This window comes from Magnolia sinica, chromosome 13 (assembly GCF_029962835.1).
Source record: "Magnolia sinica isolate HGM2019 chromosome 13, MsV1, whole genome shotgun sequence".
Taxonomy (NCBI): domain Eukaryota; kingdom Viridiplantae; phylum Streptophyta; class Magnoliopsida; order Magnoliales; family Magnoliaceae; genus Magnolia; species Magnolia sinica.
This window is the reverse complement of record NC_080585.1, coordinates 68,392,523-68,408,460: the sequence shown is the minus strand read 5'-3', so window position 1 is coordinate 68,408,460 and position 15,938 is coordinate 68,392,523. Positions and strand designations below refer to the sequence as shown.

The 15,938-nt window shown below is 41.0% G+C and overlaps 1 protein-coding gene across 1 annotated transcript in view; it reads left to right on the top strand.

Moving 5' to 3' along the window:
• Positions 1–15,658, top strand: part of LOC131224304 (uncharacterized) — a 76,720-nt gene extending 61,062 nt beyond the window's left edge. Inside the window, exons 2-4 of the mRNA XM_058219826.1 lie at positions 5,238–5,324; positions 5,912–6,058; positions 15,410–15,658. Coding sequence (XP_058075809.1) covers positions 5,238–5,324; positions 5,912–6,058; positions 15,410–15,658 — 483 coding nt within the window. The remainder of the gene's footprint in view (positions 1–5,237; positions 5,325–5,911; positions 6,059–15,409) is intronic.
• Positions 15,659–15,938: the final 280 nt, after the last annotated feature.

Here is a 15,938-nt window from a genome sequence, read left to right as displayed (position 1 = left end):
TCATTGGAACCAAGTGTGTCATGTAAGTGAAGTGTGTCAGTATTATTATATTTGAAAGACACCACATCTCTTGATCATTCCTTTGGACCATCATCGAGATCGACTCGTCGAAAAATTGAACCATATGCTCATTAACACAATCTAACTCTTCATCCTTAATTTCAGTATTCTCCATAATCGCATCACATGAACCCCACTATTGTATATATTTTATAAGTTCTTGAAATCTTTGGAGTGTGTTTTACTGGGTAAGCTCTAGAGTTTGTGTGGAATTCTGAAGTGAATTTTCTTAGATCGTTTCTTGTTAGATCTCAGAGGTATAAGACCTAAGAGAATTGTCACTATGATGCATTGTTGATTCAACTTCCCAATCTTGATGTTTCCACTGATCATAAGTAGGGAGTTGGGAATGAAGAATTTGATTGGGTTGAGGTTGGGATGAACTAGCCTCCATTAGCTTATCAAGGCACGATGTAAGCGCTTCTATCATTTTTTCTAATGCCAGCAAAATCATTTATGTAACCCTGAAGTGAATCCTCTTGGATCGTTTCTGGTTGGATTCAAAGGTAAAAGACCCAAAAGAATTGTCACTATGATGTATTGCTAGTTCATCTTCCCAACATTGATGTTTCCACTGATTATAGTCATATGGGTCATAGGTGGGAGAATCTGATGGTTGTTGGTACATATTATCACCCATAATATAATCTCTCATTGTTATTTTCTTATTTGATGAGTGATAATAATTCTCACTCCCATAGTTATGATAACCCCAACACTCAAGTACTTTTTTCTTAATTCATAGGGTGTAATTATTCTCCTGCATATGATAGCATAAGGACTTCTTAACTGGTGGAGCATTGTATTCCGTTTGGTTCTCAATGATATTTTTAGAAAAATTTTGAGACATAGGTTGTTTCCTATCATTATTATCATACTATAAGACCCTAACCGAGTGTGTGTGTGTGTGTATGCATTTCGTTCCTCTAGGTCCCGTGGTCCAACTGGTCGAATCTCGACGACCCACAACCTGTATATTTCATTTGTGATGCCCCTTGAGTTCGATCATGTGGACCCGATCCGGATCAATTTGAAACCTATACCATTGCGATCTTATCGTCGCCACAGTTCCAACGCCGCGTCTCATGCATGATTTCGACATGTACGTCTTCAGATATGGATCTCATTATTTTTTACCATCGATCATGCATGTGGGACCCACCTAGGCCCTTACACATTTCCCATGTGGGCCCCACCTAGTGCACCTCTTTCAATGCAAGCTACCCTCCATAATAACCTAGGCTAACCTAGACATGATTGTTTTTCTGTTTTAGAAAGCAATCATGAGATATCCTCTCTATCCCATGCAATTCACCCTTCACGAGCTAGCCCTCTCTCCCAAAACAATCATTCCACTCCTACAACCCCTCCTCCCTCTCTCTCTTATCTCATTCCTCTCCCTTTCCCTCTCTTACAAGGTGGGATGTCCACACCTTCTTCCTTTTTCCAACAATCCTTCTCTCTTCTCTCTCCCAATCCCACCCTCTAATCCTTATTACCACCATTAGAAACCTTCCTTTAGAGCTTGGGAGCTAGCCCTTGAAGTTTGGAGGAAGATCTTAAAGGTGGGTGATGTATATGGAGCTTCTTCCTTCTTTTCTTCTTACATTTATTTTTTAGAACATTTGGTAGTATGTAAGACCCACCAATCAATGTTGGATGTCCTACATCACTCCATGATGAGAGGCCAAAGGCCTATTTCATGCATACACGTTTCCATGGTGGGTCATTCTCCATGGACCCACCATGATGGATTTCTTTGATCTAGTATCTTGTTTGGTCATCTAGACCATAGCATGCATGTTAGGGATAGCATCAGCAACTTCTTTGGATTGTAAGAACACATGCACGCTTGATCTATGAAGGATGTATGTGTGATTTTAATGGTGGAGGATTCATAGTACCGGAATCCTCCGCTATTATCGTTGATCTCTCTCCCTCTCTCTCTCTCTCTACTTCTTTCTTCTATTTTTCTCCTGATGATTAGTGGCCCACTGATGTGCCACAAACACCCCAGACCCTCAGATTTTTGGGTCATCCAAGCCCACTAGGTTGGACGTCCCTGTGCATGTTGCATGCATGGGTTGGATGACCCTAAATGCTTGATTTTCTTGGAGATCTTTGATAGGGAATGGGTCTGGAATTTTTTTGGTCCATCTAGGTGGATCCCACTTGTATTATTTGAGCAATAATCCACTTGGATATTTTTCTATGGGCTGGAAATGGACAGCTTATGTTGCTATCCAAATTTCAGACCCATTGGATGTATGATTTTGGGCATTGTTTTAGGCCTATTTGTAAGGCTTTTCTCCCTGATTTCTTCTGGGGTTTTCTGAGGTGTGGACACCACCTTGATGTAGGATGGAGCCCACATCACCTATCCCTGATTTGAGACCCATGGAGTGGACCCAAGAGGGCTAGACTGTCCAAAATTTTCTGGACTGTCCAGCAGTCCTACATGCAAAAAATGGACTTATTCCACCTTGATTTTTGGGAAAGTGGACCACTCTAGTGGACGTCACTTGCTGTCCATATATGGGAGCATCAAATCCACCCATTTTCCCTTTGATTTGGCAGGTCTAAACCCACCCCATTAGGTGCAAAAGTTGGAGACAGCAGCATTTTTACAGCAGCAGATTTTTCAGATATACCTTGTTGTCCATAAATTGTATAAATTAATTAGCATGTATATTGGCCTCAAAACTTCTCTCCACTGTGGATCACCTTACTAGGACCCATCACACACGATTGGGGGCCATGTGGACCACTTGAAATTTTTTTTTTTTTGGGGGGGGGAGGGGACATCCCATGGTGGTTGACGTCCATCATGGGCTGGCCGTCCCACCCTCCTTAAGGCCAGTATGATGATGTGTTTCATCCATCTGTTCACCCATCTAGTGTGGCCCACTTGGACGTTGCCCACCCTTGGAGGGACGTCCATGATGGTTTGGGCAGCCGTTCAGGCCCATGGACTGCCCACCCCTAGTGGGACGCCCACTACAATGGGCTGTTGGGGGACCTTCAATCCAGCAACAAGGCTCACTTGATTTATGTGTTGTATAGCCACCCTCTATGTGGTGGGGCCCCCTGTGGATATTTCTGGACACCATGGGAGCTTTACTCTTTTAATTTCTCCAATTTCTGGACCTCAGCAGGCCCAGAAAGTTGGTGAGCTGAAAATCCAGCTTGTTGCCTTATAAAAGTACATTGTTTGGCTGAGATATTAAGAATGTGGGCCCCACCATATTGAGAGATTTGTGAGAATTTTCTGTGCCTTTATTTCTTAGAATTTTTGGGCTTAATTAGTGCCTTGTAAGGCCCATATCTATAATGATTTCGAGGGGCCTTGGTAGGCCAGATTTTTAGGACATCTTGCAGGCCCAAATGGGCTAGAATGTCCTAGTTAGGCCTGGTAGATTCATGGGCAGTTTCCACCATTGTATTGTGCTGGACTGGTGGGCTGGAATATAGAGGTAGTTGGGCCCTTCATTGCCCATTTAATTAACCGATTTTTGGGCTAATGTGTAAGACCCATTTAGGCCCAACTTGGACATGATTTTTACCTATATGTTTGGGCTTTTGGGTTGCCCACAAAGTCCAACATAATGCATGGGTTTTGGTGGTATTATCCTTGGGCCACAACCTCCTTTTTGGACCCATATTTTGACATGTTTTTGGGCCATGTATTACGCCTTTGGACCCATGTAATGTATGTAGGCCTTGGGCCACTTTATCGAGGCCCAACATATGATGTAAGTAGTGTACATATACCTGCCCATTTCTTTTTTATGATTGTGCTCAGCCCACGGGCCTTGTTTCTTGGTAGATTGTTATTGGCCAACCTCCTTGGGTCAAATGGTGGTTGAATGTCCACATTTGTGTACCCTTCTAGGCTTATGTTAGGCCAAGCTATGGCTATCTCCCCCCCACTAGGAGTTGTGTTCCTTATGTATATTGTTTAAGTCCTAGTTAGGAGAGGGTACTTCCCTACAGCATGGCATACTTGGTTATCTTCATGGCCCATTCCCATAATGCATCATTTGTGTGCTTGATATCATTGGTCATGGTTTATGCCATAGGGCAGATCGTATGGGACTCCCCTATTGATGGAGTGACCCTCATGAGTGCACTATATGTGTAGAGTTGATGCATGATTGATTGTTGTGATTCATGCATCCTTCATTGTATGGCATGGATATTATTGCCCTTGTATCATCAGGGTCGTAGCCTCCACAGAGATATTGTGGATGGTCATATGTGAACACCGAAAATGTTACCTGAGCATTTGGGGTGCATAGGATGTCCTTGGGTGAAAGCCACTAACTTCCACAATACCGAGGAGATGCCTCAACGCTGAGACCGAGTGGAAAACATGAGCACACGAGGGCCTTATACCGTTAGGCCGTGACTCTCACTGTTGCAAGGTCAGTTGAGATAGAGTTTAGCCTTACCCGCCTGAGTAAGGGGGCATAACTAGGCTAAGTTTGACCAGCTCGTGAAATGGGTCCGCTACCGTCGAGCCTTGCTGGTGATTGGCTATCCATATGTAGGTAGTGAGGTCTCCTACGCTCATTTGATTGTATGGGTCTTGCAAAGCGGCACTCATCCTAAAGTGCAGTTGACCCCAGTGGATTCCTTATGATGGAACTGTACATGATATGTGGATTAGGCACGAGGATTAGCATTACTTCGCATTGCATTACATCGGTTGTATAAGCCTTATATTGTATCGCCTTGGTATGGCGCCCAGCGCTCATGTATAGCATTACATGGCCTTGGTATGGCACCCAGTGGTCATGTATAGCATTGCATAGCCTTAGTATGGCACCTAGTGCTCATGTATAGCATTGCATAGCCTTGGTATGGCTTATTACATTCATATCTTAGCCTCAATATAACTAAAGGTGTTGGTATTATTCATTGGCTCCTCCTGCATCCTCCTTATTCTTCCGAGCACCGTTGTCACACACTTACATCGCCCTCAAAGCTTTCTATAAGCTTATGCACGATTAATGCGTGCAGGTGATTCTAGGTCGGCGACATAGCAGAGGAGCTGCGGATTGGTTTGGCGAGTGCTGTGGATCGGTTGTAGATCTTTTCTTCCTTCCTTTCTATATCATGTATTTCCTTTTTGAGCCATGTATCTATAAGGTTTTAATTCTTAGTGGATGTTGCAGTATGTTCCTTATTTATTTCTGAGATTTACTTGCTATGATCTTGGGTATGTTCGTTTGGATTGGAATTATGATATGGAAATCCTCCTTGTAAGATACCAGGATCGGAACCTGAGCCAGGAACCGAGAATGGGGTACTATGGAGGTTATTGCGGCCAAAACCAGCTATTAGATTCCTTATGGGTCCGGTCACCGAGTCTGGGGCGTGACAGGAGTTGGTATCAGAGTATAGCAAGTAACTTGGAATAACTTGGGATAACATTGCATATCTTCTGTGAGCTTAGGGCAAATAATATCCCGAGAGCCTTTCCTTTCATTTGAGCCTGTAGTATCTGATCATATGTGTCATCGTTCTTGTTCTTGTGCAAACGATGCCGCCTAGGTGTGGTGCCCGTGGTCGTGGTGCACGCGGTTGAGGTGTGAGAGGTAGAGGCACTCATGATACTCGGTCGACCTGAGCACACCCTTCTCCACCCATCGTGGACCCTAGTCCCGATCCTGTCCCTAAGGTCATGATTCTGCCCCCTGTGGCGCTTGTTCCCCCGCCCGAGCCAGTTGTTCCATTTTCTGAGGCTCCAGCTCCTTTAATCACACTCGTGCCTCCGCCTGAGGCTAGTATTGCCCCTGTTCATCCTACGATTTCAGTTGCGGTTGAACATTTTCAGCAGATGATGTAGGCCATCACTGCAGTCCTCCAGTCCCGTCAGCCTGCCGATGAGGTTCCTGCGCAGTCTGACTTGCCGTATGCGAGCGCGATATTCCGGAAGTTCCAACAGTATGATCCCCCAAGGTTCAGTGGTGAGCCTGACCCTGAAAGTGCCCTGGTTTGTTAATTAGCGTGAATGTTGGGTCAATCAGACTATAGAGCCTCATAAGAAGATCAATTCAAAGTGTCTGTCTCAACCGGATGTGTGTAAGCTCGCCACAGTAAATCTAAGCGTCACATCCCATATCCCAAAACACCAAGTAAATAAAACCCTTAAAACAAGTTAGAACTTTATAGGGTTTATAAGTGAGAAAACTTTTTCGAAAACAGAAAATCTCTAAGTTTTTCTTGCTTTGTCGATTTTATCGATACACGTCTCGATAGAATCGACCTGCTCTGTCGATGTCCTCGATGCTTACATGATATTATCGAAATGAGGACAAAAGTGTCCAGTAACCGCATATATCTCTGGACTGATTTATCGATATATCGATCTACCCATTGATATCATCGATATTTATATCTCGAGTCTATCAAAAGTGACTCGATAATATCAACAGACAGATCTCTGATGCCCCTATTTTTACTTAAGAAAATCACATGTGCATCGATATATCGAAGTTGTTCTCGATACCATTGAAGTTCAAATCTCGATGATATTGGAGGGCTCTCGATATTATTGATCATAGGCACCTAGTCTTCCAGCAAAATATTTCAGGATGTTTATCTATGATCGGGGGTCCCTTGATACAATCAATTTTCATATATTGAAGATATCAGTACAGTTTTGATGGCATCGAACAGGGACAGAAACTGTCTAGCAAGCTTAAACGAAAATCCTCTGGATTTATCGATGCATCGACACTCTATCAATATCATCGATATTCAAATTTTGATGATCTCGAAGGTCCCTCGATCATTCTTGCAAACCTGAAATATTTCAAAGCAAGTCTCTCTCATTTTCAAGTGCCGAGGAATCGATCCTAGTATCGATAATATAAGAGTTCGAAATCCGATGACATCGATGCTTATATCGATTCCCTCCACCAGCTGGCAAAAGGTTTCAAAAGTGTATGACATTTGAGTTTGGTTCATCGAGTGGCCAGTCGATGCTATCGAGAGTATACGCTCGATGATATCAACCCTACTCGATGATATCGAACTCTGTTATAAATGTGACCGTTTTTATATCCGTTGGAACCTTTTACCTATATAAGGAGAGCTTGTCTATTGTTGCTAGGAGAGAAAGAAGAGAGTGCTTTTTAGTGTTTTACCTTAGATCATATACCCAAAGCCCTTTCTCTCAAGGGAGTTCATCTTCCAATCCACCCTCATCATTGATATTCAATAGAGTGGATTGGGGAATGAACTTTCACATTAAAGGATCCTCCAGCTACTACCTTAATGGAAAATCATTAAGCTGGGATGCCTTGAATGCATAAATGATTGGAATCGCTCTATCTTCCTAATAGGAAAACATTTAGAGAGTAGGATTTCATCATAACCTTGAGCCAACCCGTCACCATATATTGGTACATCATTTAAGTTGTGGATCAAGGAAGCAGAAGACTCTTCATCAACAAAGGAGAAGATCTTCATCAACGAGCTGAATGGGACTCATCCACTTATTTGTAAGTAACTAGAGTCTAGAGGACCCTTTGATCATTCCTCTGTAGGATTGGGTCTAAGGTGTTTCTCACCCTTGCAAGTCCTCTAGGAGACCTCCGGGGGAGTGTACATGGTCGGTGCGTTGTGTGGAACCTTACTTTATGGAGAGTATAAACATCTGGTTGAAGGTGAACCTGTCTAAAACCTTAGGTTGGAGGTGAATCATGTGAAACCTCAGTCAGGGTCTTGTGGAAGATCGTTGGCCAGTGTGCCTAAAAGTGGGTGCGTCATGTTGACCCTTGCTCGTGAGAGCATAAACAGTCAACCTCAATGTAGGTTGTAAAGGTTGAAGGTGAAGCTGATTTAAAACCTTAGGTTTTGAGGTGAATCACTGTGAAACCTCCTTAGTAAAATCCGGTACACTCAAGGGTTGAGTGCGGTTACCACGAATGGAATAGACAAGTAGTCGGACCACTATAAAAATGATTGTGTTTGAGATTGCTATTCTTGTGTCTGTGTGATTTGCTTTAAATTTTTATATCTGAATATCTGTGATCACACCTCACACACTTACACAGTCATATCCATCATAAACTAGTTTGAATATTGTTTACATCTTAAATAGTTTGTGATTGGATCCTCTACCTAGCTTGGAAGCCAGTAGAGTTACTTTTGAGTAATCCTAATGTGTCTTTTGGTAGGATTAGTTTAATGGGATATTAAATAAATCATAAAACTTTAAAAAGTCCTATTCACCCCCCTCTAGGACATATTGACATATTCCTACTTCAACTAAAGCAGTCTTCACCGCAATTTTAATTGGTATCAGAGCGGTTCTCTTTAAGGGCTTCATCGCCTAGAGAGTGATCTTGACTGAAGTTGGGAATATAGCCAAAGGAGAGGGCTCATCGGTCACTAGACCTTCAGTGTTTGATGGATCAAATTATGCATACTGGAAGGCTAGGATGCACTACTTTTTGAGATCTTTGGATCATGATGTTTGAGATATAGTTGAAAGTGGATATGTGCCACCATCTAAACAAGTTGTACTTGACAGTGGCACAACCATCACAAAACTCAAACCGAAAAAAAAGTGGACGACGTTCGATAAAGAAAAATAGACTGCTGAAGCTAAAGCTATGAACGCCATCTACTATGCCGTGTCCCAAGATATATTCAATCAAATAAGTATGTGTGGGACATCCAAAGAAGCATGGGATCTATTGGAAACAACCCATGAAGGTACAAGCACTGTGAACAGATCTAAACTGCAACTCTTAACTTCACAGTTCGAAAGTCTTAGAATGGAAGAGCATGAGACCTATATGAAGTTTTTCACTAAGCTGAATATCATTTGTAACTCCATCGGTGGTTTGGGAGAAAAAGTTTTACTTCCTAAAATCTGTAGGAAAATACTGAGATCACTGCCGGAACGGTTTAATCCCAAAGTAACGACCATTGAAGAGTGTAGGAATATTGATGAAATGAAAGTAGAAGAACTGATAGGTTCCCTACAAACTTTTGAACTACACTTCAAATAAACCCAAAACTCCAAAAATATTGTCCTAAAAACTTCAAATAAAACAACAAATGAGGACAGTGGAAGTGAAAAGGATGATAAAGATGAGGAAGTGGCTTTGCTGGCACAACAATTTAGGAAATTCTTTCAAAAGAACCGTGGTCATCCCTCCAAAGGTAGAAAGGTGGACAACAAACCCTTTGCAGGAAATTTTGGTAGAAAGACCAAAGAACCACAATGCTATGCTTGTCAGAAGTATGGACACCTATCTACGGAATGTCTAAACAGAAAAACTAAGGGCAAAGCAATGACTGCCACATGGGATGATATAGAAGAGTCAAACTCAGAATCTAGTGACTCAGAGAGTGATGGAGACCAAAAATCCTTGAAAATTTTTATGGTCTCTATTACTCCAATCATCCCTGGTGAATCTGAGAACGAGATAGAATAGCAAGCCACTAAATCATTTCCGTTAGATAATGAGAAAACTGAAAAGGAAGAAGAAGAACAAAACAAGCTACAAGTGCTTACAGTCAACTTTATATCCATAGCATCAAAGTGGTTAAAAGACTTGGAATATCTGAGAACAAAAAGGAATTGCTGCAAAAAGAGTTGGATAAAACTCTAGAAATTAATACACATCTAATAAATGATTTATAGCAATATCACTCAGATAATGATAGACTTGAGAGAATTAACTCCTTCCTTAAATCTGCGTCCGAAAAACTAAACAAACAGGTTGAGCAATTAAAAGACAAAAATATGCTCCTTCAAAATGAAAATCATACACTCCTATTTAATTTAGAAGAGTCTAAGAAAATTGCCAAGCTAAACTGTAAGTTTTCCCAGAGTGGTGAGAAGTTAGAAAAACTTTTAGGTATAGGAAAATCTGGAAACAACAAAAATGGCTTGGGATATGACAAAGCTAGAACAAAAACTGGGTATGGAACACAAATACTTGAAAATTTTAATGCCTCCAATAGTAACATAGAAACTAATCAAGTAGTTGAATCAAATAAGAAAACTAAGTCTACTATAAGTAAGAATCCTGTCACAAAGTGGGTAATTAAAGAAAAGAAAAATTGTCTTGCTACTCATTCAAATCACTTAACAGGCAATGACTCTAAGTGGTACCTAGACAGTGGTTGCTCAAGACATGTCACAGGTGACAAGTCCCTTCTTTCAAACTATAAGAATCTTTATAATGGGATAGTCACCTACGAAGATGGAACCACCGCTAAGGTAATTGGACAGGGAATCATTAAGGGAATCCAGTTGCTCAAAAATGAGAATGCCTTTTACATAAAAGGATTAGCGCACAATCTCTTAAGTATTTCTCAAATTTGTGACGATAAGCATGTGGTTACATTCTGCAAGGAGAAATGCGAAATCCTGGACCTCTCAAGAAAATCAGTAATGAAGGGTTATCGCACAAATAACTACTGCTATGTCATCAAAGGAACGGGAAAGGATGATTCCTATGCCTAGAAATATTGAGCATAGGGAGAACAAGTCCAGATCATGCATAAAGATTTGGATATTTGATGAAATGATGCATCTTTTGATAAGCTTCTAATGATACATTTGAGGACTCTCTCCTCACCTTTTTTTGTATAAACATCTTAATGTTTATAATTCTGATTTGTACAATGATTGTACATAATTTTGTTGTATACTATTGAGTCATAAAAATATTAAAGAAATACATGAAAGATTGTCTGAATGCTGAAAATTAAAAACATCCACCTGTGAGATACCTCGATATATCGAGTGAACGTTTCGATTGCATCAATTGTTAGTTGATACCATCGACGATCTCTCAGAAGCTGAATCGTCGAGTCGGTTGGACTTCCCTCTGATCTTCATTAAAAAGAGCAATAGGGTACCCCGATGTCATCGAAATGATGTTCAATGATATCGACGGTTACTGATGAATTAAAGACGGACGATCGGAAAAAGAGACTCACTAGTTGATCTCAAAATGGGATTACACCTCTCAGAACAGTTTTTCTTTCAAAAAAACATGTCTAAAAATCTGGTTCTTCCACAACAACCTTTAATGAAGAGCAAGAAAGGAAAGAATGAAGCAACTGGCTCATCTCCTCTTTTCAACTTGAACCTTGTGGCAGAACGGTCAGTTCAGAGGAAGAGCATTACACCTTTTGGGATCATCAATCTCTTAGAACTGATTGGTTGGGGGAATATCATGAATCTTAGAGGAGGATTTCAGCATAATTTGGTGCATCCGTTCTTGAGTTTAATCTACGAGGTTGAAAATAATCCTCCAATTGTTTCAATTGTTGTCATAAATCGGTCCGAGCACATTACCCTTAGACTGATAAGCCGATTGATTGGGGTAGAGATCACAAGGATACCTGTCTCAGAACAAAATATGAATGGTCTTGGTGTATGGGGTGAAGTTACTCGGGCGCTGTGTGATGGTGCTACTATACCAAGAAATGTAAAGAATACACTTCATGTTAAATATCTCAATCTTGCATACAAAATTCTTCACAGCATTTTCAACACAAATGTCTATCCCTATGAAGTCTCTGGCAACACGCTTTCTCCATACATGTTAAATGTTTTGTATGATGTTCATCTCGGTATTCACATCTACCTACCCACTCTTATTCTATAACAATTGATTCGAGTATCTTCAGATGAATCCATCACTATCCTTCCATTCTCGTGTCTTGTGACCAAGCTATCATGACAATTTGGGCTGCCTCCTACTAACGATCTCCCACACCCACGTATTTGGTTTAATCAAGAAGACATTTGCAATATAGTTGCCAATGTGCCTCGTGGTGGAATCAATTCAAGCTCAGACAAATACTATTCTATTCACAGCCCCGTCTCTGACAAAAATATTCATGTTGTCATCAATCAAGACACTATACAAGATCTGCTTGATAGACAATCCTACATGATGAAAACAGCTGGATGAGTGTGAAGTCCATCTACTAGAGATCAAAACCATGCTGGCAACCCTGCAACATGATACACAACAAATTCTGAATGTCCTGCCAGCACTATAGAGGTTGTTGATTGTCTATAGAATGCCCAAAGCATCACAGACCTGGATTCTCACTGAAACGTTGAGGGCATTAATATCTTTTTGAATGCTTTTCGCTCATGCATAGGTGTGATGCATTACTATAGCTCAAATCCTTTTTGTATAAAAAACCTCTGAGTAAGGAAGACTTAGTCTTTTGATGGTTTTCTGTTTTACTACTGCCAACCTTGGGCAGTATCTTTTTTTTTTTGGATGCTGATGAATATAGCTGAATATAATTCTATTTTTACTGCCATTCTGATATATGTGATCCCCTGGTTTTATCTAGTTTCTGATATGGAGTGCATGTTTTTTTTAAAGATTATTTTACTATTTATATCAATGCTCTAATTGCTTTGATGTGCATCCATAGCTTCTGAGAATGATGTGTGCTTAAACTGATTTTACCTCTATACATCTATATCTGGGTGTTCTCCTACATGTCCTTAAAACTTCAGTCAATATCTACTATAATGCTATCTTTGTCAATGACTGACAAAAAGGGGGGAGAACAGTTCAAACACCCCGTCAAAATATGTATATCTACTTGAGTATGGTGTTACAGGTGTTAGGGGGAGCAGCTGCACCAAGCGAGGGGGAGTTTGCAGTAAGGGGGAGCAGATATTGGTTGTGTACATGGGTTCTCTAAAAATTGTAAAATTGTGTAAAATGTATGTGCACATAATTTAAGATGTGTTTGTCTAGATACTGTTCTAGGGTGTTTTGGTATTTTGTCACGTAATTGAAAGTTCCCTAGTTTGTCAATTAGCGTGAATGTTGGGTCAGTCAGACTACAGAGCCTCATAGGAAGATCAATTCAAAGCGTCTACCTCAATCGGATGTGTGTAAGCTTGCCATAGGTAAATTTAAGCCTCACATCCCATATCCCAAAACACTAGGTAAATAAAACTCTTAAAACAAGTTAGAACTTTATAGGGTTTATAAGTGAGAAAACTTTTTCGAAAACAGTAAATCTCTAAGTTTTTCTTGCTTTATCAATTTTATCGATACACATCTCGATAGGATCGACCTGCTCTATCGATGTCCTCGATGCTTAAACGATATCATCGAAATGATGACAAAAGTGTCCAGCAACCACATATATCTTTAGACTGATTTATCGATATATCGATCTACCCATCGATATCATCTATATTTATGTCACGAGTCTATCGAAAGTGAATCGATAATATCGACAGACAGATCTCCGGCGCCCGTACTTTTACTTAAGAAAATCACATGTGCATCGATATATCGAAGCCATACTCAATACCATTGAAGTTCAAATCTCGACGATATCGGAGGGCTCTCGATATTATTGATCATAGGCACCTAGTCTTCCAGCAAAATATTTCAGGATATTTATCTATGAACGGGGGTCCCTCGATAGAATCGATATTCAAATATCGATGATATCGGTATGGTTTTGATGACATCGAACAAGGATAGAAACTGTTCAGCAAGCTTAAATGAAAGTCCTTTGGATTTATTAATGCATCGACACTCTATCGATATCATCGATATTCAAATTTCAATGATCTCGAAGGTCCCTCGATCATTCTTGTAAACCTGAAATATTTTAAAGTAAGTCTCTCTCATTCTCCCATTTTCAAGTATCGAGGAATCAATCCTAGTCTCGATAATATTGAAGTTCGAAATTCGATGACATCAATACTTGTATCGATTCCCTCGACCAGCTAGCAAAAGGTTTCAAAAGCGTATGACATTTGAGTTTGGTTCATCAAGCGGCCAGTCGATGCTATCGAGCGTATACGCTCGATGATATCGAACTCTATCATAAATGTAACCATTTTTATATCCATTGGAACCTTTTGCCTATATAAAGAGAGCTTGTCTATTATTGCTGGGAGAGAAAGAAGAGAGTGTTTTTAAGTGTTTTACCTTAGATCATATACCCAAAGCCCTTTCTCTCAAGGGAGTTCATCTTTCAATCCACCCTCATCATTGATATTCAATAGAGTGGATTGGGGAATGAATTTCCGCATTCAAGGATCCTCCAGCTACTACCTTAATGGAAAATCATTAAGCTGGGATGCCTTGAATGCATAGATGATTGGAATCGCTCTATCTTCCTAATAGGAAAGCATTTTGAGAGTAGGATTCCATCATAACCTTGACCCAACTCGTCACCATATATTGGTACATCATTTGAGTTGCGGATCAAGGAAGCATAAGACTCTTCATCAACAAAGGAGGAGATCTTTATCAACGAGCTGAATGTGACTCATCCACTTATTTGTAAGTAACTAGAGTCTAGAGGACCCTTTGATCATTCCTCTGTAGGATTGGGTCTAAGGTGTTTCTCACCCTTGCAAGTTCTCTAGGAGGCCTACGGCGGGAGTGTACATGGTGGGTGCATTGTGTGGACCCTTGCTCTGTAAAGAGCATAAACATCCGGTTGAAGGTGAACCTGTCTAAAACCTTAGGTTAGAGGTGAACCATGTGAAACCTCAGTCAGGGTCTTGTGGAAGATCCTTGGCCAGTATGCCTAAAAGTGGGTGCATCGTGTTGACCCTTGCTCGTGAGAGCATAAACAGTCAACCTTAATGTAGGTCGTAAAAGTTGAAGGTGAACTTGATTTAAAACCTTAGGTTTGAGGTGAACCACTGTGAAACCTCCTTAGTGAAGTACACTCAAGGGTTCAGTGCGGTTACTGGGAGTGGAATAGACAAGTAGTCGAACCACTATAAAAATGACTGTGTTTGAGATTGCTATTCTTGTGTCTGTGTGATTTTCTTTAATATTTTCATATCTGAATATCTATGATCACACCTCACACACTTACATAGTCATATCCATCATAAACTAGTTTGAATATTGTTTACATCTTAAATAGTTTGTGATTGGATCCTCTACCTGGCTTGGAAGCCAGTAGAGTTACTTTTGAGTAATCCTAATGTGTGTTTTTTGGTAGGATTAGTGTAATGAGATATGAAATAAATCATATAACTTTAAAAAGTCCTATTCACCCCCCCCCCCCCCCCTCTAGGACATATTGACATATTCCTACTTCAACTAAAGCGGTCTTCACCGTAATTTCAAACCCTTCTACCGCCGAGTCATAGTATACTGAGATCACGAGGATATTCGATACTATGCAGTGTTTGGCTAATCAGAGAGTTTCATTAGCTTCTTTCCTTCTGTAAGGCGAGGCCCGTCATTGGTGCTCATCAGTGTCGAGGATGGTCGGGCCTTAGTTTGTTTGGACTTGAGAGGAATTTATGGTCCGTTTTAACTAGAAGTTCTTTCCTGAGCATGTTCAGGAGCAGAGGGTGATTGAGTTTGAGGCCCTAGTTCAAGGAGATATGATGGTGTCCCATTATAAGGCCCGTTTTGTAGCGCTTTCCCGATTCACCCCTTACCTCGTCGACGACGAGAAGAAGAGGGCTCACCGTTTTGTGAGCGACTTGCATCCCGCTCTTCGTAGCCGTGTGGTGAGACATTACTTGATGACATTTAATCAGGTCATCCATAGAGCATTGGTTTATGAGGAGGACTGGGCTTTGTCCTAGAGGAATTGAGATCAGAGTTCCGGCGGAGACCGGAAGAGGAGGGCACCATTCGGCAGTTCCCCACAGCACCGTCAGCAGAGGCTGATCTGAGTCTAGGCAGCCCATAGCTCATCCAACAACTTCATCATTAGCGCAGCCAGCCACTCCTTTCTCTGGACCATTTTTTGGTGTTCACTATGGATGTGGGCAGACAGGGCATCTGAGGCATGATTGCCCTCTCCCCTCACAATAGTAGAGGCCATCGCAGTTGCCTCCTCCCCATCCTCCTCAGCAGTAGCAG